This window comes from Lepisma saccharinum, chromosome 3, assembly GCF_977018435.1.
Source record: "Lepisma saccharinum chromosome 3, izLepSacc3.1, whole genome shotgun sequence".
Taxonomy (NCBI): domain Eukaryota; kingdom Metazoa; phylum Arthropoda; class Insecta; order Zygentoma; family Lepismatidae; genus Lepisma; species Lepisma saccharinum.
Window position 1 is genome coordinate 17,181,744 of NC_139231.1, and position 25,525 is coordinate 17,207,268.

The following is a 25,525-nucleotide window of genomic DNA, read 5'->3' on the forward strand; positions in this document are numbered from 1 at the left end:
AAACTACACACCACAACTACTACACAAGACAAACACAAACTAAGAAACTAAAAGTTAAAATATACAAAACAGTAATTTTGTCTGTAGTATTATATGGATGTGAAACTTGGTCCCTTACATTGAAAGAGGAACATAGATTGAGAGTATTTGAAAATAAGATACTTAGGAAAGTCTTTGGACCGAAAAGGGATGAGGAGACAGGTGAGTGGAGAAGGTTACATAATTTAGAACTACATAATTTGTATTCATGTCCAGATATTATTAGAATAATTAAATCAAGAAGACTTAGGTGGGCAGGCCATGTGGCACGAATGGGAGAGGAAAGAGGAGTTCACAGGATTCTTGTTGGGAAACCTGATGGTAAGAAGGCCAAGACGAAGATGGAGGGACAACGTTGAGATGGACCTAAGGGAAATCAATAGGGATGGAAAAGAGTATATAGAACTTGCTCGAGATAGGGAAAGATGGAAGGCCTGTGTTGCTGCAGCCATGAACCTTCGGGTTTAAGAAGGCTAGGGAGTTAGTTAGTTAGAATAAAAAATTGTATTCTTTTTAAAACAAATAGCCATTCACCCAGTGGAGGCGCATAGTGGTTCGCCTCGCACATTAAACTGTAGGCCCGGTCTCGATTAGTCTTTCTATGAATAAAGTGAACTTAAAAATAAAAAACAAACCAAGAAATAGCCACACTTATGTAATCAGAAATAAGGTTTTGGCACTAATATAGGAGGATGCCATCTCCCAAGGATGGCAGCCCTTAAGCTGCCTCTAAATACTTGAGTACAGTGTGGGGAGGAAGGAAGCATTTATTTGCACCCTGAGTGGGGCAATTGGCAAAATCAGAGCTAATTCACATGCTGATACGAACACAGATAAGATGGCTAATGGGTTTAAGAAACTACATCATGAGCCCTTTCCTAGGTCTTACCAAATATACTGCTAAATAAAACAACCCTCCAAAGCAAGAAAGCTTTCCTATGTTTGAAGTTTAGGAAGAAAAACAGAGATATAACATTCAATAGATCAAAATAATAAAAGCCGAGTAAGCATACTGAGTATTGATGACTTGATGTTTTAAGTCCACTTTATGCACACAGAGGGTAGTCAGGTCTGGACCCACAGTTTAAAGTGGGATCCAAAGCATTATGTGCCTCCACCAGGGAAGACCTACTGAGTATTGTGTACAAGTATGTAAATACATTTATGATATTCACGGGATATCAAATTTTATCATTTTTGAACATATTTGGAAAATTTTCAGCACATAAAAAATAAATAATTTCCATTTTTTAGCACCTAGAAATCTGCTTCTTAGTAGCGAAATCAAGATTCCCTTTGACGCTGAATTACTGCATCTTGAATTATTCTACTCTTGACCAAGAATTCAGTTTCAGCCACACGAAATGAACAGAACAGAGAAGAAGAACCCAGACTTACTTTGCATATGCCTTTTCCAACAAGGAACACCAGAAAGTGTCGGGAATATCTGACCGTGTACAGATGAGGGTGCCATCGACAGTAGGTAAGAAATCATCAATCACCACGTCTATCCATTCGCCACACATAAAAAACTGAAAGTGGAAGATTCCTGTGTAATAGTCCCTGCCCTTCCAGTTCTGGTACTCGCTATCTGGACACACCTGCCGAGAATAATACGTAAGAATTAATAGTCATACAAATTAATATTTTCTTGTATATTGAGCACAGTGATATTCATTTGTCTAACCTCAAGTCCTCTACAACCTCTAATGTGAGATATGATTACTCTATACAGCGTGTATCATAACAGTGTAAACAATTTATCAGATTTATTGTTGAAAACTTATCTGAAACACAACAATAAGGCCTGTTGTAAAAAATTCGAAGATCTTAAGTTTTGATTTCATGGGCAAGACTTTTGTAAACATGGTCATTGTGGCACTGGTGTAGTGTTCAAGAAAACGACTACTTTCACAGGTGCAGAAAAAGCAGGCTGTCTTAAAGTTCCCAGACCTTACACCCGTAGACTCCTGCCTTTGGGGCTATGTGAAAGACAAAGTCTATGTGCCACTTATGCCACAGAATGTGCAACAGCTAAGATGCCCTTGCTTTGGTGGACAAGGAGTTCTTGGAAAAGGACAAGAACTAGAATTTCGATGGGATATGTGTCACATAACTCGTGGAAGCCACATTGAACATTTGTAGACATTCATAGAAACTGATTGATACATAGCAAATATTATTGTTGTATTCCATATAGTTTAGTCAAAATAAATTCTTAAAGTTGTTTACCTTAAAATGATACACTCCGTATTATGAGGTACCTTATTGTGTTGCTTTTCACAAAATAATTATCTACTATCAACTGGCTTGGTGGCCAAATGCCACTCAAAGTTCCTGTCCTTGAATCCCAGGTAGGGCACCGCTGCTATTTGTGAGGGGCCCTTCATCAATTTCATAATTTCATCCCTCATCCTTTTCACTATGATTAGTAAAAAATGGCTGAAAAAACAATGTTAAATAACAAAAATACAAATACTGCCCCCAAAGGCATCTCAAGGATTAATTTTTGCAACCAGAAGGAAGATGCAAGTATCTGGAGAAGGGGAAATTTACCCTCATTCCCCTCCAAATATCATAATGAAAAATTATTTATTCCTTAACTTCGGAAACATTATCTTCATTCTGAGGGGCAAGCCTCAGCAACCGGGCGGGTCGCAGGTGGCGGATAGCATACGGCCATCAGATATGGTGGTTAGCTGCGAATATGGCAATGCCAAATAAGCAGTCCCAGACTGAGGGGCAGTGCTAACAGGGTCTGGGGGGTTGGTTTGTGGCAGGACCATCCTCATTAAAACCCAGAAAAGCTAATTGACAGCACTGTGACATGACGAGGAAGTGCCGCCATTAAATAAGCACTGCCCCTGCTGCCTTGCAGGGAGGGGAGGGATCCCCAAAGGCTAAGGGAAGGATACCCTGACAAAGAACTAAGGGTGGGGCAGACTCAAAAGGCATGGTAAAGCCAACTGCCCTAGGGGAATAAACCCTAAATAAATCCACCCTGCTTTGGGCCAATCCCGCATGCAAGGGTATTAACGGATTCAGAGAGAAAACAGGAGCCTCGGAATAGACAGATCAACACAACAACGACCGGACTGGAAAAGGAAAATGAGAATGGGAACATGGAACATTAAAACTACAACCTCTGACAATAAAGTTCGGTGAATGATCCTGAATATCGAGAGTAGATGAATTCTTAATGAAACCTACCTTACTGTCCTTCGAAGTAGTCCCCTCCCATGGCTATGCACCATTGAGAACAGCTGTACATGTCCTGGAAACTTTTAGAAAAGTCTTCTTTCGGGATGGTGTTCAAGACCCTCGTCACGTTCCGTTGGATGTCCGGAATATCCTCAAATCTCTGACCTTTCAAAGCGATTTTGAGGCGTGGAAAGAGAAAGAAATCTGGAGGATTCAGATCCAAATTTCTTGCAATGCATTGCTACAGAGGATGAGAGCTGGTGTGTGAGGTACGACCCTGAAACGAAATGCCAAAGCATGGAATGGTGTTCTGCATCACCCCGTCGGACGAAGGTCAAGGTGCAAAAATCACGCATCAAGACAATGCTTATCACTTTCTTTGACAGTGATGGCATGATCCACAAGGAATTCCTGCCGGAGGGAACAACAATTTTTCCGCCTTGGCCTTCTTCCGATGGGGTGATGCAGGAGAACGCCATTCCATGTTTTGGCGTTTCGTTTCAGGGTCGTACCTCACACACCAGCTCTCATCCTTTGTAGCAATGCATTGCAAGAAATTTGGATCTGAATCCTCCAGATTTCTTTCTCTTCCCACGCCTCAAAATTGCTTTGAAAGGTCAGAGATTTGAGGATATTCCGGACATCCAACGGAACGTGACGAGGGTCTTGAACACCATCCCGAAAGAAGACTTTTCTAAAAGTTTCCAGGACATGTACAGCCGTTCTCAATGGTGCATAGCCATGGGAGGGGACTACTTCCAAGGACAGTAAGGTAGTTTTCATTAAGAATTCGCCTACTTTCGATATTCAGGATCATTCACCGAACTTTATTGTCAGAGGTTGTATATTAGGAAAAGAAGTTGAATTAGTACAGGAAATGAAGATACGTAAGATAGACGTAATGGGAATTATTGAAGTAAGAAAGAAAGAAAATGGCATACAAAGGCTTGAGGAGGGATATACCTTCAGATAATCCGGTGTTGGACAGGGAAGAAGAGCAAAAGAAGGGGTAGGAATTGTAACAAGTCAGCAATATGAAACAATGGTCAGTGGCTGGGAATCAGTTAACTCAAGAATAATTGTAGTTAAATTTGATATAGAATATAAAATATCATATATCCAAGTATACGCACCAACAGAAGATGCCTCTGTGCTTGATAAGGAAGAATTTTATGTACAACTCCAGAGGACAGTAGATAAAGAAGTAATGGAGGGACGGTATGTAATGATAGTGGGAGACTTAAATGCAAGAACAGGTAAAGATAAGAAGGTAGCCCATGGTAGTATGGGAAGCTACGGGGGAGAAAAGACAATGAATTAGAATGGCAAGAGATTACTGGAGTTTTGTGTAGAAAATCAGTTGCTTCTTGGAAACTCCTTCTTCCCACATAAGGAGGTTGTAACGACCCTGCGTGGTCGCCACATTTAACGACCCTGCGTGGTCGCAATATTATATTTTGTTAAGAAGGTTTGGATAAGGAGTGCATGCTAAAAGTCCCTGCGAAGCGTTATTTGACCCTGCGTGGTCGCTGTATTCTGTAAGCAATAGAACTGATGAAGACAGGTAAAGCAGCAGGATCAGATGGAATAAATCCAGAATTAATAAAATATGGAGGTGTAGAAATAGTTAAGAATTTAACCAAGATGTTTCAAAGAATATGGAAGGAAAACAAAATACCAAATGAATGGAGAAAAAATATCATTATCCCACTACATAAAAAGGGCAGTAGCTATGACTGTAATAACTACAGAGCAATATGCCTCTCATCAGTCGCTTATAAATTATACACAAGGGTACTAGAAAGACGTCTCAGAAAAGTGGTGGAGGAAGATATGGAGGAGGAGCAGGCAGCATTCCGCCCTAAAAGGCAAACACAAGATCATGTATATACTATAAGAACGATTATGGAAAAAAGAATTGCCAAGAACAAGGACACATATATAGCTTTTATAGACCTAAAAGCTGCTTTTGATTCAGTCCCTAGGCAATATGTATGGGAAGCATTGGAGGCAACGAAAGTACCAGTAAGATTATTGAATGCAATACAAACTGTATATAATAATCCTGTAGGAACAATTAGAGTAGATGGCGAACTCTCAGGTGAATTTGACATTGAGAAAGGCATAAAACAAGGAGACAGCCTCCGTCCAATCCTATTTAACGTCTTTTTAGATGAAATTGCTAAAATATGGAAACGACGAACACATAGAACGAAAATAGGTATGTGAAGATTAAGGTCAGTATATATCCAAGCACTATTATATGCCGATGATATCGTATTGATATCAGATACACCTGAGAGACTTCAGCAAGCAGTGGAAGAATGGTATGAAGAACTTAAAAGGAAAGGCATGAAGATTAATGTAGAAAAGAATAAGATCATGCGGGTGACTAAAGAGGACAAGGAAAATGAAGCCCTGAATATAATATGCGAAGGGAAACAACTAGAGAAAGTAGAAACATATGAATACTTAAGAACTATCATAAGAAGCAGTGAGAAAATTGATCAAGAGATAATGAATAGGACAAAGAAGGCAGTATCAGCATACTATCTAATGAGTAATACTTTAGTGGGAAAAAGAGAGATCAGTACAAAAACAAAAATGCAACTCTACAACTCAATTGTAGTTCCCATCATGGGCTATGGCACAGAGAGCTTAGCACTCCAAGATAAACATCTAAGTAAATTTCAAGCAATAGAGATGAAATATCTCAGAACAGTGGGGAAAACTCGAAGAGACAGAATAAGAAATTAAAGAAAACGAGAAGAGGTAAAATAAAAGAAGACAATGACTGAAGTAGTATGGACATGTAAATAGAACGAATGAAGATAGGAAAGCCAAGCAAGTGATGGAGATGAGGGTTGAGGGTAGAGGAGGAAGAGGCAGGCCAAGAAATACATGGGAAGATAGAATAGAAAAGATAGGACTAAAATATGGAAAAACTACGAACGAAATGAGAAGAATGAGTCGAGTTTGTTTGTTTGAGTTGGTGTTTTAAGTCCACTTTATGCACAGTAAGGCTAATCGGGATTGGACCTACACTTTAAAGTGGGATCCGAACCACTTGTGCCTCCACCGGGTATCGAACCCGGGATGCCTTGATTACAAGGCAATGACGCTACCACTGCACCATGGGGGAGGCCAAGAAGAATGAGTCGAGACCGGACGGAATGGATGAGATGGACAGAACGAGGTACCCAACACTTAACGGCATAAGGGAAAGAAAGAGAAGAGAGAAGAAGAACATTTTACTGCTCTAATGCAATGTAATTTACATATTCATAAACAGGATGTACCAGAAGTCTCTGACAGATTGCAACTTACAGTTCTCTGCATTGTAATCGGGAACTCGAAAAGTTGTATTGTCTTGTCTCAGATCTCCACTTCTACACGAGATGGATATCTAGGATATTCTCATGACAAAATATCATGAGAAAATGCAGCATATTTCCACACAAAAAAAAAAAAAAAAATGCCAGTGACAAAAACATATTTTATTCCATGTGTCAATGAGGTAAGATGAAACTGTTAAAAGAACACACAAAAAGAAACAAACATACAGGGCTTGAAAAATCCAGGTCACCATGCCGACTAAAAATTTCAGCCTGGCGTCTGTGATCTTTTGCTGTAATATGTACGAAATTTTGATGATTCTAAGTTCAAATTGCAGTACAGCGTAAGTTAGCATTTTTTTTTTATCATCATCAACGTTGTGAACATTCCATAGAGTTAGTAACAATTTCTTACCCTTTGTCCCCCAACACCCCATTTCCTGCTTTCTCAAATAAATTAGCGACGTTTTGAATACTGTGATGCTCAACATCTTATACAGAGTGTTACAAAAGTTGCACAACCCAAAACTTTGGAAATGTATATCATGTAAACTGTAAGAGATATTTACACCGGGTTTTCTGCATTATAAAGCCTCGTCCATCAAGATATTTTTCAATGCTTAAAATTATCAGTTGACTCCGTACAGAAAATTATATAAATTAATAACTGACCGAAAGCAGCATTCAAATTATTCCAGAAATGAACTTCTAGGTGAGAGAAATATGTAAGAAATTATCGAAGGGTCATAATTAGACATTTGATGACTGATGCCATGTCCCTCTGTCATATGCAAGCACTATTGGTCATGTGCAACATTTGATGAATTTTTGACTGGCGATTTTATGGGTTGAGTGAAAAGTGCCATTTTTGGGACATATCTCCGTATGTGGCAACACTACCAGGTCGAAATATTAGCAACAGTCGCATGCAACATGTGTCTAAGAATTGGCTATATATTTACGTGAAAAATCAAGATTTTGTGCAGAAATTGAACTCTTGAGAGAATCCTAGGCTGCCCCTGGTTACATTGAATTCTCTTCACTCACTTTCACCTTTACTGCGCATGTTTTTTTTTTAATTCATTCAGCATGGCATATTCATTGGAGCAGTGCTTGTGCATTGCTGAAGAGTATTTTACTACTCATTCTTACACTCATGTGCAAGAGGTTTTCCAATAAAAATGCCCTGCTTCTGCTGTACCTCACAAAGCAATGGTTTTACAACCAGTCAAACACAAACAAATGATCCCACAAATTGTTTAAGAGTTGATGTTTAATGTTGAAAATCAGTTCCCAGATGTTTTCAGCAAATAAACAATGTATTTGAAAATAATGTAATTGCTCTTATTTAGATAGATGCTAACATAAATTTATGAACCCAGTGATAGCCTACAGGATTAGTTTAGTGCATAAAACCTGGTGCAAATATCTCTCATGATATATATTTTCAAAGTTTGGATTGTGCGACTTTTGAAACATACTGTAGTATGCACAATTGGTAGTAGGTGGTTTCCTGCTGCCTAGCTTTGAAGAAAATTTTTCAAGCACTGCAAACATACCCAGGCTTAAGACACTGAAATATACATCCTTTAGTGTTAAGGCCATGAGTCAACCGGACGGACACACTGCCTGATCCACAGTTTATATGTATGGAAGTATGAAAAAATATTCAAATAATTTTGTAGCAAAAACATTTTTAGGCAACATTAGTGTTGAATCCTGGAAAAAAACAGGAACAATCCATACCAAGTTCGGCCACAAAATCCAGATAACGAATATTCAGATTTCAAACTATCATATATCTGTTTTGGAGGCAACGGATTATCTGGATAATCTAGATATCCAAATATCCATATAATTCTGATATCCAGGTAATTCATATATCCTGATAATTTGAATATCCGGATAATCCAGATAGTACTGATTTGATGTTGGATTTGTAAAAAATCCATACAGTAAAATTATGAACATGATGAATAAAAGAAAAAAAGTAGTTAGTCTGTAAAACTGACAAAACTGTCTGGATAATGCACATATTCGGATATCCAAACATTTTGAATAATCCGAATATCTGGATAATCTGCACATCCAGATAGAAAATTATCCAATATCCGGATAAAATTTTATCTGGATTTGACCATCCGTATTCCATGCCCCTGTCTATCAACTGCCACACAACGTTTACTACAATTCAGATAATTACTACACATACCTTGTCCAGCATGTCAGGCAACATGGCAAGCACAGAGCATGCCAAGAGGAAGGCATTGCCACTCAATTCCCCAGTAACAATTTTTCTCAGATCTTCTGCCGTACACTTCCTTGGGAAGAACTGAGGGTCCTCAGATAACTCCTGGCAATTTTTTTTTAAAAAAAGAGAGATTAGTTTTCTACCTATAATTACAAGAAGAAAAAAAATGGATGTCAGTGATACATTGACAATTTAGTGGAAAATTTTCCTTGACCATGTTTATAACTAGGGCCCAGATAGTTATGCATTTTGCATGTACTAATGCATATTTTAAATAGGGATGGGCTGATACCGATAAAGTACCAATACAAAATTAACCGATCTGATATAAAATTGCAGTGCAAAAGAAGTTGCATATTTAGACATTTACTTTTTTAAATAGTAGGAAATATCTATATCGGCTGATAAAGTACCGATTAATCTGACCCATCCCTAATTTTAAACATTTTTGATATTTAATTGCATATTGCATATGCAAATGCATGAATCATATGTATAAACTTCATGCATATTTTAGATCCAATAACCACTACTAAAATTGTATTGTCTTCTTAAAAAAATAACTTCAGATTTCCTTCTGTTTACTCTCCTCTTTCTTCTACAAGACAAGAAGATAAGACTTCTATTGTCATCCTAACGGGAACACTCAACAACTACTCTTTTTGAAAGAGAAATGACAACAATGCAATAGGTAGTCTACAGATGATCTTGAACTTGGCATGTCAGACACTGTTAGCTTATTGTCTAACTGCATCTTGTGAAGTATTTAGTTATTTCTGATCATAAAAATATTCTTCCTGAAAACAGAATGAGTTTCAAGGTTTGAGATATGTTGTAATCAAGTGCAAACATCATCTGTTAGGAATGTAATTTTTTCTTTCATGAAACAGCAGTGTAAACAAGACTGTGTGAAAGAATTCAGAACTGCACCTTTTGCATTTATTACATGCGTATTGAGACGCATGTTAAAACGTATGCGGTGAAAAAGAATAAATATCTGTTTACATCTAGGTTTTTAGCAATAACTCATAGAAAACGTTTTAAAAAAGGTTGTTGCATATTTTGCACCATTTTAGTGCATATTCTAGGTATTTTAAGTGCACAACTATCCAGGCCCTATTTTAAACTAAGTAATAAAAACTGGTGAAATCAGGGCCCATTTCTATTGGATTGTAATATGATATATAGTGTTGCTTTTCTACCACTAATCTAATTGTGACCATGAGAATAAGTGGCCAATACAGTGACAAAATGCATGCAAAACTAAACTCTGATGGCTACAAAAAGCTGAAACGTGACCCCACAAGCAGATACAATATAGCCATCCGCCGAGCCATAGATAACTGTGCCCTCCTTCAAGATACTGAAAAGAAGAAACTAAGGAACACCCACCCCAGCCTTCCCTGTGCATACGGCATACCAAAAACTCACAAACCAGAAACCCCCTTGAGAATCATAGTGGCCGGTTTCAATCAACCCAGTGTCCACCTGACCAAATGGCTCCTCCAGAAACTGACCGCCCACAATGACAAACTCACCTACTGCCTAAAAAACAGCCTTGAAGCAAAAGAATTTGTCACCTCTTTTGTCAAAGCCAACAACTGCAAACTAGCCAGCATAGACGTAGTGGACATGTACTCCTCCATTCCAATCAGCCTTGCACTTGACTCCACCAGAACATGGCTACTCAGCAATAGCACGCCTCCATTTGTAACTGATGAAATCTGCAACCTTCTACAAGCCTGCCTCACCCACAACTATTTCCAGTTCGAGGACAGTTTCTTCCACCAGACAGGGGGCCTAGCGATGGGCAACCCCCTTTCTGCACCCCTATCCAACATAGTGCTGCATGTGGCCGAGAAGTCAATTCTCACCCAACCAGAGTTTGCTCATATAAGATACAAAAGATATGCCGATGACACCATAGTCATTTACAAACAGGAAGAGGACCTAACCCATATCCTAACTGCCCTCAATAACATACATCCCAACATAAACTTCACCGTTGAAAGGGAACAAAATGGCCGCCTCAACTTTCTCGACCTCAGCATCCGACGACTCCAAGACAAGTTCGTCACATCCGTATACAGGAAACCAGGTTCGGGCACCCAGAACATCCATGCAAAATCCAACCACCCACCAAAACAGAAAGCTGGAGTATGGATGAACTTTTACAGAAGAGCCTTCACACACAGCTGCACAGAAGATGACCTGCATGATGAAATAGCGTGCGTAACGGAAATAGGCCTAAACAATGGTTACACCGAGCGCCAACTATCCATGTGGTGCGCAAAAACAGAAGCCCAGCTAAGACACCCAAGAAACAGAGATAACCCGAACCAAAATCCTAAACCCAAATGGATCGCCTTTCCATACCACCCCACCACATCTGGCAAATTTGCCAAGACCCTCAAACCCTTCAACATCCGAGTGGCACACAAACCCATATCCCAAATCGGACGGGCACTACCCAACTTCAAGAGATACTACCTACCCAAACTCTCATCCCCCGGGTGTCTACAAGACCACATGCCAATACCACAACACCTACATTGGCAGAACCATTCGCATCGTCCAAGAACGGATTAACGAACACGTAAAAGATGCCAAAAACGACACACCAAAATCAGGCCTCTCCTAACACCTCCACTCCACTAACCATACCATCTCCTCTATATCCATACTTCACCCAAAAGGCTCTGTCATAGAAAACACCATCAAAGAAACCCATGCCATCATCCAACAGAAACCAGCACTGAACCTGGATAATGGACAGGCACACCCAACTTGGCACCCTGTCCTCAGAAAGATCCCCGACCTGGAAAAGAAAAGATGCGGTGCACATACTCGACCCCCTTCCAGCCACGCGGGGAAGAGGAATGGCACATTGCCGAGCAGCATGGCCCAGCCCCCCAACTCCCATCTGGCAACGCCACCCGACAACAGGAAGCAGACGACACAAACCAAGATGCGTGCGCCAGCGCCACCGAACGGGAGAAATCCCAACTACCGCCTCCCGGGAACAAACAATGAAGTGACGCGGTACCATCTCCGCTTCAAACGCCGTACCCTTTTGTGAATGAAGACAGTGGATCTTCGAAATTAATAGGATTGAACCATTAAATTGTGCAATGCGGAAGTGCGAAATCTTCTAAATTTTACGTAAGTAATTTTAAACCGCGTTTACCGCAACCATCATGAAGTGATGATATGATGAAAGAACATCTATGTCTATGCTGACTCGTAAAACTTTGGTGGTGAAATCAAAAGTCGTTCACTAAACACACTTTGGCACCAAGTCAGCTACACTATTTCCAATAGCCACTTCATTTGATCGTAGGAGATAAGTCACATGAGCATTAGCTATAAATTGAGGTGAAAACAAAGCCCACATTACACTATATTGTAAAAAAATTAGAAGTAATTCAAATAATTTTCACATTATATGTATCTATACTGCTGGACAAAGAAAACCGGACACTTTAATATTTGACATCTGAATTGCAATTACTTATGAATTATGCTCTCAGTTTGGTAGTTTTCTGTAACTTTCGTTTTTGTTCTAATTTAACTTATTAATGTATGTAGAACATCCTCAAAGTTTGTTTTCTGTTGAATATATTTCCAATAATTTAGTTAGCCTTCGAATCAGAATGTATGCGTTATCACAAAAAATGCAAGTGTCCATTTTTTTTTGTCCAGCAGTATACATAAAACTTTGTACTTTTTATATATTTCCTAAAAGATGTCAGCCTCACACCCAATCATCACTCAATTCCAAAATATTCTTAAAAATTTAGTAGTCATTTTTTACTCCATACACTCTCGCTTCAAAATGCATTGAAGTTGTGTTATCTTGCATACAGTAAGATTCTCAGATATATATAAAAAAAAATAATAGAAGGGTGAGAATATATTGTCACATTTTGTAATTCTAAATATCACTTGACAAATGTTTATTTTTAGGGCACAAGTTCACTTAAATGCCAAGGGAGTGTGTTTGCATTGTAAGGTGGCATCACTCCTACAGCCTCCTCCTGATATCTTTGATGTTTTCATCAAAGTAATACACTACTGTAAAGAGTTACTTTTTTAAATAAGTAAGTGTAACTGTAACAGATAATTTTTGAAACAGAGGAGCCTTGCATTAACTTTTCCTGATGATTTCCCATGAAAGTAATTTTAATTTGGCCAGATTTCTATCATATCTTGAACCAAATGTTCACATGAAAAAATGCAAAGATTTTTAAAATTGTATCGTATATATAACACTGTTATTGCAGAAAAAAGTGCATGTGCTCAAACATATTTATTTTAGAAAACCTAGGACATGATAGTGTATAATCTCTGACAATCATCATATCTTAGACACCTTTTTGGCTCAACAATATTTAACATGTGTTGTTTTTTTTTTAATAGAGAGAGAAATGAATACTTCTTCTCCATTTCAAAGCATAGGGTTTACTTTGAAAATTTCATAACCATTATATTTTTTCTACTTTACCATTTGTGAGGATAATGACATCTTAATGAAAAGTAATGTTACTATTTTGGGGTGATCTGCGAAAGTAAAAGAAGTTCCTATTTGTAAATTCATGCATAAAACATGTTATATGAGTTAAAGCTCATTTAGAATAAAGTAAGTTTGAAAGTTACTTTAGTACTTGTAACAGCTCTAATTATAATTTAGTGGCAATCACACTAAACACTTACTCTAGGCCTTTTCCACTCCACAGTTCCTTGAAACACCCCAGAGGGGGAGATGCTTGCCTTCACAGTCCCAAACAGGGGATCAACAAACATGGATCTGAGTCTCGTGTGCTTCTCATCCAGCACGGTGAATCTCTGTCCTTTGAAGCATGAACTATGCCTATGAGTCCGGTTCAGTTTGCTGGGAAATTTTCGTCCTGGCATCTTATATAGGAACTGAATATTACATAGAAATTCAGAAGTTAACATATGTTCATATTTTGCATTTTAAATTCATATTTGGCATACTATGAGGGACAGTCAAATGAAAACCTTCATTTGTTTTCAATTTTTATCTAGTAGAGTTTCTGCATGTAGAGTTGGACGAGTTTGCTGCATTTTAGTATATATATCCATCGCTGATCCACATATATTTTCAAGTCTTGAGTTAGTGCCTGTATATCTTAGGAATAAAAATGGGATGCACGCACAGTCACTTATGAGCGAGCTACTGCGAAGATCCTTTCAGCCATCTGCCTGCAAACTGAAGCCATTGTCATACTTCTCCTCATATTCGAAAATTTGCTGGCATGCAAATCATGCATAGAGATATTGAGTTTTCATTTGCCAGAGAATTTCTATAAGTTTCAGGCTTTCAGAGGGCAAGAAACCACTGCTCTTCACTGGTGCATGTGTGTGAAGGAGGCGCCATCTTTAAAAATGTTGAAAATGGTTGGAAGCTCACTTGATCAGTGTTGCACCCTTGAGATCGTTTTGTAAATTAACAGTTGATACCTAATGTAAATTTGACCTGTATACAGTCTATTATATATATTAAATTATAAGATTTTTATTTGACTCTCTCTATATATCTACACGTATATATAGTACCATGGGTAGCTTTCAAGATAGGCAACAAGGTGGTAGACAAAACTAAAAATAACACTAGCCACTTTTTCCCCAGGAGCATTTTTCTTTCTTTCTTTCTTTCTTTGCAAATATGGTCTAAGCATGAATGCAAAACATATGGCCGACTACCATATCACTCTAGTTTTTAAAATTCGGCTATTGTGAAAAAATTAATAATGGCATGTTTATTATTCTGATTTATAGATACATGTGATACAGAAAACACACAACAAATAAAAAAACACATACTGTACTCGTTATATAAATAAAAAGTAATGGAAATATTCATAAACATTCCCCAAATATTAAAAAATACTAATTTAGAACCAAATGTCCATGTAGGAGATAAATCAGAAGTAAATGAAGTACACACAGCAGAACCTTTAGTTCCAGAACCTAACTTCACTGAAGTTAAAGATGCTATTAAAAGGCTAAAGAATAACAAAGCATCTGGCGTTGATTTAATACCAGCTGAGTTAATTAAATATGGTGGAAATTCATTAATATGTCAAATTCATAAATTAATATGTTTAATATGGAATAAAAAAGAAATCCCTCAATAGTGGAAAGAATCCATAATTGTTCCTGTGTTTAAAAAAGGTGATAAAATGAACTGCAATAATTACCGTGGCATTTCTCTACTCTCAACAACATACAAAATATTGTCTAACATTATTTTAAAAAGACTAACCCCATATGCCAATGAAATTATAGGTGATTATCAATGTGGATTTAAACGTAACACATCAACTACAGATCAGATTTTTCACATCAGACAGACACTTGAAAAAAAGTGGGAATATAATCAAAATGTCCATCAGCTATTCATTGATTTCAAAAAAGCATATGATTCGGTCAAAAGAGATAAATTATATAATATATTAGTAGAGTTTGGAATACCTAAGAAGCTTGTTAGTATGATAAAAATATGCACCAGTGAAACAGAAAGTAAAATTCATGTGGGTATTAATATGTCTGACAAATTTACAATTCATGATGGGTTAAAACAAGGAGATGCATTATCACCATTGCTCTTTAATTTTGCCTTAGAATATGCTGTTAGGAAGGTAAAAGAAACTTAAAGAAGGACTAAAATTAAATGGCGTGACTCAGTTGTTAGCATATGCAGAGGATGTAGACTTACTGGGGGATGATGTGAATACAATTAAGAATAATGCTAAAATATTTTTCAAAACTGCTAAAGAGATAGGTTTGGAAGTTAACAAAGAGAAAACTAAATATATGCTTACAGGCCGAAACCAAGTGTTAGGTAATAATCAAAATATAATTATTGATAACAACTCGTTTGAACCAGTTTCCAAATTCAAATACTTAGGAGTAATATTAACAAATTAAAATTATATTAAAGAGGAAATAAAAAGTAGGCTTAATTCAGGAAATGCATGTTACTTCTCTCTTCATAAACTTTTGTCTTCTCGTTTAATATCTAAAAAACTAAAAGTTAAAATATACAAAACAGTAATTTTGCCTGTAGTATTATATGGATGTGAAACTTGGTCGCTTACATTGAAAGAGGAACATAAATTGAGAGTATTTGAAAATAAGATCCTTAGAAAAATTTTTGGACCTAAAAGGGATGAGGAGACAGGTGAGTGGAGAAGGTTACATAATTTAGAACTACATAATTTGTATTCATGTCCAGATATTATTAGAATAATTAAATCAAGAAGACTTAGGTGGGCAGGCCATGTGGCACGAATGGGAGAGGAAAGAGGAGCTTACAGGATTCTTGTTGGGAAACCTGATGGTAAGAGACCTGTAGGAAGGCCAAGACGAAGATGGAGGGACAACGTTGAGATGGACCTAAGGGAAATTGGTAGGGATGGAAAAGAGTATATAGATCTTGCTCAAGATAGGGAAAGATGGAAGGCCTGTGTTGCTGCAGCCATGAACCTTCGGGTTTAAGAAGGCTACAGAGTTAGTTAGTTAGCTAATTTAGAACTGAATTTTAAAAACTCAGGCCCTGGTTGAGTTCAGGCACCACGATGACTGAGCGTGCAATATTTATCTACTCCTGACTAGGGTTGCCAGACTGTATATACGGCAGGGCATGAAATTTCAAGTTTGAAATTAGTCGCCGGACTAAAATCTTTGGTCGCCACTATTTTATATTCATAAATAATAAAAATGTGAGCAATTATTAAAAAAAGTTAGGAATTAATGTTTGTGTAGCGCTGTCCTTCTGCACTGAAGTACCACTTATCAATCGCAGCTGCTGGGTCAAACTCTGACAGTGAGGATGAGGGGGGGTCAGTTTACGAAAACTCTGAGCAAATCATCCAGTGTCTCAGTCTTCAGAGAGTTCCTGTAAGTAGTCTTGAGTCTGTTGTGACAGCTGAAACCTCCCTCACATGAGGCTGTGCTCATTGGTAGAACAGAACAAAATGTCAAAATCTGGAGCAAATTGGGGAATCTTGCTGAACACTCCACACTGTGGATCTTCTCCAGCGTCTGATTCAAAGCTGGAGAAGGAAACAAAAGTTTGTATTCTGTCCACTCTGCTGACATAACATCCATTTTCTCATTATAAAGGCTCGGGTTCAAGTATATGTAGAGCTTCTTTATTTCTTCTATCCGAAACTGAAGAATATTTTCTTTGGGAGGCCAACCCAAGGTGTCGAAAACATGCAGAGATGCAATCGCATCTGTTGACATAGACGGCAATGTTTCTGTGATGTACAAGTTCGCATTGTTAATTAAGTTTCCTCTAACAGTCTGAAACTCTTGCACATCCCTTATCTTCCCTGAAATGGATACATGGTCCAATAAATCTTGTTCGCATGGTCCAACATTAGATTCCAGGTAAGCCAAAACTGAAATACAGTGTTCAATTCTTATTTTCAGAGATGAAATCAAAATATTCTTATTTTGTAGTGCCACGCTTAAAGGGTTCAATTTCCCGTAGAAATCCAAAAGGAAGTACAGAAGCTTAACAAATTTAAATTGCTTCAAACTTTTCAGCAAATCCTTAGCTTTAGCGCCATCATTGTCTCTTCTATGGGCCACCTGTTCAAGATGGGTCACAACAGCTTTCCATGATTGCAAGAGAGCTCTTATTGCACGTTCTTTCCTGGCTAACCACCTAATAGTGTGGATATCACTCAGTTTTAGAATTTCTTCTATAACTTCTGCCGTTTCTCTCAAGGGGTGAAGTCTTGAGGCGTGTTTGACACACATTTGAAACAATTAAATTTTAGTCGCCAGCCCAAAACTTTTGGTCGCCAATGGCGACCTGGCGATCGGAAATTTCGCACCCTGATATACGGGATTGTCCCTTTTTAAAGAAATGTCCCGGTATCCTGGAAAATGTTCTCGGGACGTCCACTTGTCCCATATTTAGCTAAAGAAATAATAAGTGAATGAGAATAAGTCATGTTCTGAATTTTATAGTAATGCATCGAAAAAAAATGTCCTCCTAACGCCAAGAGTTCACTCAAATATTAATATATTTTGTCAAAATGTTAAAAATTAGGGATTAACAATGCTTTAAACAGCAATTTATTTTGTAATGTTTAAAAAATAAATTTAACTATATCCATGCCTATATAATCTGTATGTCCCCTTTTTTTTTATTTTAGAAATATGGCAACCCTACTTCTGACCCAACTGACTAGCAACACGGGCACTTCCAGTCGGTACAAAAAAATACGGAGCGATTTTACAATACTGGGAATTTCTCCATTTTGTTTGAAATTTGGCATGCTCACTAAATTAGGGCTCCCAATCACGAATCTGAAGTTAAAATTTGGCGCTCACGTGTCAAACTTGCAAAATAAGAGGGTCAGTCATCGAAACCGACAATGCACAATTGCTCATTATTTATCGCAAGATTTTCCGTTTCGAATACTTAAAGAACGAAATACATATATTGCTGATATTACTACGACCCTAATTTTTTTTAACTATGTTTCCTAACCTAACCTAACCACGCGCCAATGGTCCGTAGGGCTAGGCATAATTCAGGAATTTCTATACGTGAGCGCCAAATTTTAAGTGCAGATTCGTGATTAGGAGACCCAAGTTAGTAAGTATCCGACATTTCAAACAAATTGGAGAAACTCCCTGTATTGTTAAATTATACCAAAAATACATTCACTGTACGCTATCAATACACACATCAAAATATGCACGGTGTTGTGGAAAACGTCCAGTCCGATTGACAACACAAATGACATGTGTTGCTTCAAACTGAAAGCTCTCTTAAAGGATGAAAATTTGAAACCAAAGGGAAGGATCCTTCTCATCATATATTACCACTATGCTAATGTAAAAAATGTACTTTTTTGTGGTTGGTATAATTTATTTTAAGTTTTGACACATGCACATGTATCTTTATGTATATATCGACCACAATAATATATATTTTTACACTGATGTTTAACGCACCCACATGCACCTAAATTCCATTACGTATTTACTTTCAAATATTTTTAGGTGGGGCACTGGTTAGGATCCCACTGTTGATCAACTGTGTGTGTGTCTATCTATCTATCTATCTATCTATCTATCTATCTATATATATATATATATATATATATATATATATATACACACACAAACACACACACACACAAACTTTATTTTAAAATCAAATAGGAACTCACTTACTCGTAGTTCTGTTTCGTATGATATTCTTGAAGCATTCCTGTATCATACTCCCGCAGCTGCTGGCTGCGTCACTTCTTATGTGTTGAAAATACTTTGTACTGACATGAAGGATTTTGTTTTATATGATGAATCACTCTGTTCATTTCCGTTATGAATATCAAAATTTTCCTCATCGAAAAGTAAGTTTTCTATCACCGAATGTTCCACAACTCTATTCGCAGGCATGTTCGAATTGGAAGACGTCACGTGACAAAAGAAGGTTTGTTTATATGAAAAATTACTTACAGCTTGCACGGGTATGAAAAACTTAGCAGCACATTCTTACACGGCTTCCCGTGCTAAAATTACTGCGAGCGTGAATAGTTTCTGCTAGGATGACGTCAATAGGGGGGGGGGCTCTTACAGGTTTATCGCCTTGGAGGCAATTATAATTATAACTCTTGGGAAACAATGCTTATAACATGTTCCTTTTTATTGCTTTCCCGTACCTTTCCAAGTTAACTGTGGATGGCAGACGAAGAAATTCATGTCGAATTCATCAAAAAAGGCATCCATGTCTTTAGTTCTCTAACATTATTTTTTCCACACTTCGACACGCATCAATGAAGGTAAAAGATTATTAGATGAGACGAACACAACAGAACACCTGAAAAATCGTAAAGTCAAACCATTTTTAAGGCCTCTATGTGTGCGAGAGAGAGGGGGCGGGGGTCGTGTACGTGGGCATATTTTCATGCAAGTAATTAATTTTACCAAGGATATAACCGTAACAGAATCGGGAGCAAATAAAGAATACCGGAAGGACCTTCAATTGCTTTCATATTCGGCATAGTCACTAATTTTGACCTCGTAAACACGAATCTGCAGTTAAAATATGGCGGTCACGTCTAGAAATTGAGAAATAAGTCGAGAAAAGTGGGTCCGTGAACGGACAAAACACCATTGATTTATGAAGAAAACAATTATTTTTTGCAATGATTAGCGTTTCAAAACTATGTTTACGATCACCCTTAATTTCTACTATGCTTGCCTAACCTAAGCTAACCTTACGTGAATGGTTCGTGTGGTAAAGGTATTTTTCAACTTTACGCAAGACGCCATTTTCTCACATGCGAGTAAGATGGTTTCCATGTTATTGCATAGCGGTAATTGACAAGCTTATTTCGCAATTTCTAGACGTGACCGCCAATTTTTAACTGCAGATTCGTGATTACGAGGCCAAAATTAGTGAGTATGCCGAATTTGAAAGTAATCGGAGATACTTGCGGTCATGGACGTCCGCAGGATTTTTTCCAGGGAGGGGCAAGGAATATATTTTTTTCCAGGGGGGGCAAACAAGTCACATTTTCCCCCAAAAGAGTGTTGTTCCCTAAAAAAAACATTGCTTAAATTTGAATTTATGGTGTTCATGCAATAATTAACACATATTATTGTGGCTAAAATGAAATTTTCTGTGCGAAATACATAATTTTTGGTTGATTTTCATTTTCCAGGGGGGCCACGGCCCCCCTTGTCCCCCCTTTTGGACGCCCATGCTTCCGGTATTCTTAATATATATCCAGAATCGAGAGAGAGAGAGAGAGAGAGAGAGTAGGATTGGAAGGAAAGGTTTAAGTAAATCCCACCTGCCGGATTAAGGTGGGTGCTATTGATGCTGCAGCATTAGGCCCATTTCTGAAATAGGCCCAGATGAAAACAGACGAGAATTTTTCGAAAACTGAACATTTTTCTATTGCTATATTAACCTGAAAATAAATCTTAGAATGAAATTTGGAGCCCTAGACACAGCGTTACTGATTATACACCTACTATTATTCTTTGCGCTGTGACGTAACTATAACGTCGTTGTGTTTATTGTTCACCCAAGATTTCAAGCATCAGGCCCAATTTCGTCCTAATCCGGCCCTGGTCTCCATGACAGATTGGTCAGCAGAACACTCTAGGAATCCAGAGGCTCCAGTTCGAACCATAGTAAGGCATAGATATAGCAATATGTTTGTCTCATTCTTCATTTCATCATTTCATATTCATCCCCATCGTAGCGATCAAACCAAGATGTGGAAATTCACCTTAAAATACACAAACACGCATGTGTGTATTTGTTTTATTTTTACTTCTTTTTTCTGCTACTTTTCGCTAATCGCGAAGATGAGGATGAATGGTGATAACGATAAGATGAGATGAATGGGTGACGTGCTTGGCCATTGAGCTGGTACGAGTTTCTTTGTGATTATTCCTTCATCTACAGAGGAGGGGTGTCATATTTTATTGGGGCTGGGGGTTACGTTTTCCAACTTTAGATATATTCCTTTTAAAATGTATATAAAAAGGATATTTGAAATGGCATAATACGCGTACTTTGATTTTTCAAATACAAAAATATTTTTCAGTTACCGTTTTCTAAAAATTGAGAAGTTTAAGTACGTATATTATTTCTGCAATTTTCCCATAGCTTGGGAAACATGGTTGCCACATTTATCACTTCATCATTCATTTTTATTGTTGCGAACGCCATTATAAATAAAAAAAATAAATCTGAAAATTTGAAGGCTATGAAGGATATTAAGTGTTAGCGTGGTAGCGAAATATTTAACTCATAAAGTTGTACTTATTTACCAATACGCAACTTTATAGATTCCAAAGTAGCGGCGATATGGGGGCTATTCACCGGATGTTTACATTTCTGTGCTTCCTTGGCGCGCGCGGGAACTTTGCTTCCGGTTTTCAATAGAGTAACATGGAGTTCAAAGGTGAAAAGGCAGTGTTTTAAGAAAAGGCGATGATCATTGTGTGGCTTTTGGTTATAACACGAGGTTGGGAACTAATATTTTTTCTCTGGTATTTGTGCAGTTTTCAGACAGATCCGATACACACACAAAAAAAAAAAAAAAAAAAAAAAAAAAAAAAGTGAATGCAGGCAGTAAAGCGAAAAGACTGGACACACACGAGGGAATAGGCTCTATAGTCGGCACTACATCAGCGGAGTAATTCAAATGAAAATATTTTACGTGTCGAACATGTGTTAACTATATTTAAAAATTGAAACTATTTATAATCATCCAGAATTCCAAAAAAATATATTTTTATAATTTAATGTAATCAATGTAAAATTTATTAGTGAAATTCTTACTAACTTCTAAAGTATTTTCTTGAAAGACACTTGCAAGAGTCAATAATAAAATACAATAACTGTGCATTTCAGTATTGTAACTGTTGTGCTGGATATGCAATCGAATTGTAGATCGAATAGCATTAATAAATAAATTTAAAAAATTAGAATAAAATTTGTTTATTTCATTTGTTTAGTAATTATTTATTGTATAACATTTATAAAAGTTGGAATAATTATTATTATTTCTACTATTCTACTTTTATTACTGGTCTTCGGCTGTGATCAAGAAAGTGTGGGGCCCTAACTCCACGCCCCCTATACTATGCTTTCATGGCGTGGGGCAAAGCACAGGGGAGCACTTTACTTTTTACATAAGTATGTTTTGTATTGGTACTACTGTCCTTCGAAGCTGTATGATCGTAATATAATCTTTTCCTTCCGGTGGGTTCAGAGGAAATAAATAAGCATCGATTATACAACAAATACTAAAGAAGTACATTTTCATTATTTAATTTGTGTACTTGCTAGGCATTTCGGGGGGGGGGGTCCGGAACTCCTGGACCCTCCCCATTAATACGTCCTTGCACAGTGACTAATGCTTATGCCTGGTAACCAGGGAGTTTCAGGTTAGATTCCCAGTCGAGAAACATTGTGCAGTGATTCAGATCCCACTTTAAACTGTAGGTCCAGTTGCTGGCCTAATGGGGGTGGCGATTCTACAAATAACGATTCTACAAATAATAACAAAACTAAAAATGCAACACAAAAATTATCCTCAGCTTATATTGATATAAATAATATCAATGAGCTATTCAAGCCCTTAGACGGCCGCCGTCTGAAATACCTGTTTCCTGTGTGTCGGTTGTCTTCCCCTCCTCTTGGCTGTGGACGTGGCAACCCAGTGTTCAAATTCCCCCCAGAAAGTGAACGTCAATCTCTGGCTACGACGCCAGAGGTCCAGCGTTCCAATCCCGACCTGGGTGTTCCTTCATCCGTTTCATCATATCATTACTCATCGCCATCTTCGCGATTAGCCAAAAGTGGAAGAAATGCGAAGTAAAATAAATCAAATCAATCAGTCAAGCTCTGTCTGGGGGAAAACAAAGCACGTACTGATAGCACTGCACTGGTGCGATGGCTGCCAGCAAACGGGAGGCCAACAAGTGGCGGGAACTGTACACCTGCTAAGGTATAGAAAGCGACAGGAACGACGTGATTAGGTAGTAATGCAATGCGAAACAAGGTCAGCTAGGAAAGTAGAATTGTATTGTACAAGTTGTACTCACTCATTTTGTTTTGTCAGGATCCGGAAAGTAGGCTAACAAAACACTCATTTAACTTGTAGAAAAGTAAAATTGAATGAATCAACATTAATAGATCGTGGCACATATATCTGCTCGTGCATTTCTCTATAAGTCCTTCAGAATTATCTACAGATGAGCCTTGGTTCTTCAGCAAGCAGGTTCTGGTTATATTCATTATGACAGAAGCTAGATTTTATAACATAAGGTTAAGGTAGAGATTGAAGGAGTGTGTTTATTGGCTGCTATAAAATACGTCGTTCTAATATCATATGCGAAATGAATTCCTTTCCCTCCAAAAAAGAAAAAGTCCAATACATGAATGGTAAAAATGAAACACCCCCTCCCTCCCTTCGACCATTGTCTCCATTAATAAACATTAATAATAATTAATAAAGGCATGTAAGAGCAGAGGCGCAACCACGAATGTTTGTCTGGGTGGGGCAAGCAAGAATCAGGATAAATATAATAATAATAATAACAACAAAAATTGTAATAATAACAATAAGAACAACATTGTTGTTGTTGTTGTTATTATTATTATTATTACCTGTGTTACAAGCAGCAAACTGTATTTTTGAAAGACAGAAACTGCATGATAAATCCATTCCGAATGTAATATTTCTCTTACATATATATATATATATATATATATATATATATATATATATATACACACACACACACACCGCGTGAGGCACCTAAAAGTACCATCAGAAATAGCGAAGAAACCAGAAACAGTAGCGATGTGAGGTTTGCGGGAAACAATAATATCACATGGGGCTCGTAAATCGGAGGTATGGGGTGAGTCGAAAAATATCAACAAATGGGGCATCTGGAGCAAAGTCATATTTTTTTAAATGGAACGATATACAATAACATGCATAATATAAAAGAGCACACGCAGAGAAACACAACGCCGTTGGTCTCATGCATCTACTGCACATAGGAACGAAGATATGGCCATGTGAAAATATGTAAACAAACTAACAAGTGGCCCACTTGACCGTCAGTACCACGGCAAGTAAGACTTCTCAGGTGCCTGACAGAACTGCCTTTACGCAGAGCAAGTTTTGATAGCAGGTCCACGAGATCCTGTTAGTTCATAGCAAGCAGTCGTAGTGGTAAGAGCGAAGATTATGGTGTTCACAAACATAAAAAAAGCGGACATGATCCTGATTTATGGTGAATGCCGAAAGAATGCCTCAGAAGCCTACCGTGTGTACGCAGAGAGATATCCGGACAGACGACAGCCATCTCGACGTCTGTTTGGTAAGTTATTTATTAAATTAAGAGACACCGGAAGTGTAACACCACGAGCACGTGTGCGGAACAAGCCAACTACAGGTGAGGCAGGTGCAACAAATGTTCTCGCCGCTGTTTCTGTGAATCCGCACGTTAGCTCCCGTGAAATTGCCAGGGATGCTGGGATGAGTCAGCGAAGTGTATTGCGCATTCTGCACACACACAAGTTTCACCCATATCATATCTCCCTCCATCAGGAACTTCACGGGAATGATTTTGTGGACCGTGTTCGGTTTTGCACATGGTTGTTACGACACGACACACCCGATTTGTCACGTATCCTCTTCACTGACGAGGCAACTTTTACAAATCATGGAAATGTCAACCTAAGGAACATGCACTATTGGTCGGTGACAAATCCACATTGGTTTCGCCAAGTGGAACGCCAGCGCCCATGGAGTGTGAACGTGTGGTGTGGTATAGTGGGTGAACATCTCATTGGCCCTTTTTTATACAAGGGACACTGAATGCTGACCGATACATACAGTTTTTACAACATGAACTGCGTGTACTATTGGATGACATACCACTTCAGACAAGGAGGGACATGTGGTACCAACATGACGGGTGCCCAGCTCACAGTGCAAGACGCGCTACAGCATGTGTGGAAAATACATTTCCAAATCGTTGGATTGGACGTGGAGGGCCTGTCAAATGGCCGGCTCGTTCCCCAGATTTGTCACCGTTAGACTTTTTCCTGTGGGGAAAGCTTAAGGACATTGTCTACCGGGATGTGCCAATAACTCCAGAGGAT

The 25,525-nt window shown here is 38.0% G+C and overlaps 1 protein-coding gene across 4 annotated transcripts in view; it reads right to left on the reverse strand.

The window, feature by feature from the left end:
* The window catches only part of LOC145985713 (calpain-5-like), a 172,851-nt gene extending 149,229 nt beyond the window's left edge, over positions 1-23,622 (reverse strand). For 2 of the 4 annotated variants that reach the window (XR_014441435.1, XM_083119774.1), the window contains exons 1-4: positions 19,054-19,283; positions 13,540-13,752; positions 8,788-8,928; positions 1,438-1,640 (exon numbers count right to left, since the gene is read on the reverse strand). Coding sequence is in view for 3 of the 4 variants with exons in the window: in XM_083119774.1 (XP_082975900.1) it covers positions 1,438-1,640; positions 8,788-8,928; positions 13,540-13,740 (545 nt within the window). In the remaining variant the exon portion in view is untranslated. Of the gene's footprint in view, positions 1-1,437; positions 1,641-8,787; positions 8,929-13,539; positions 13,753-19,049; positions 19,284-23,451 lie in introns of those variants that run through there. The other 2 variants (XM_083119775.1, XM_083119777.1) reach the window with 2 other exon arrangements.
* Between the last annotated feature and the right edge of the window lie 1,903 nt (positions 23,623-25,525).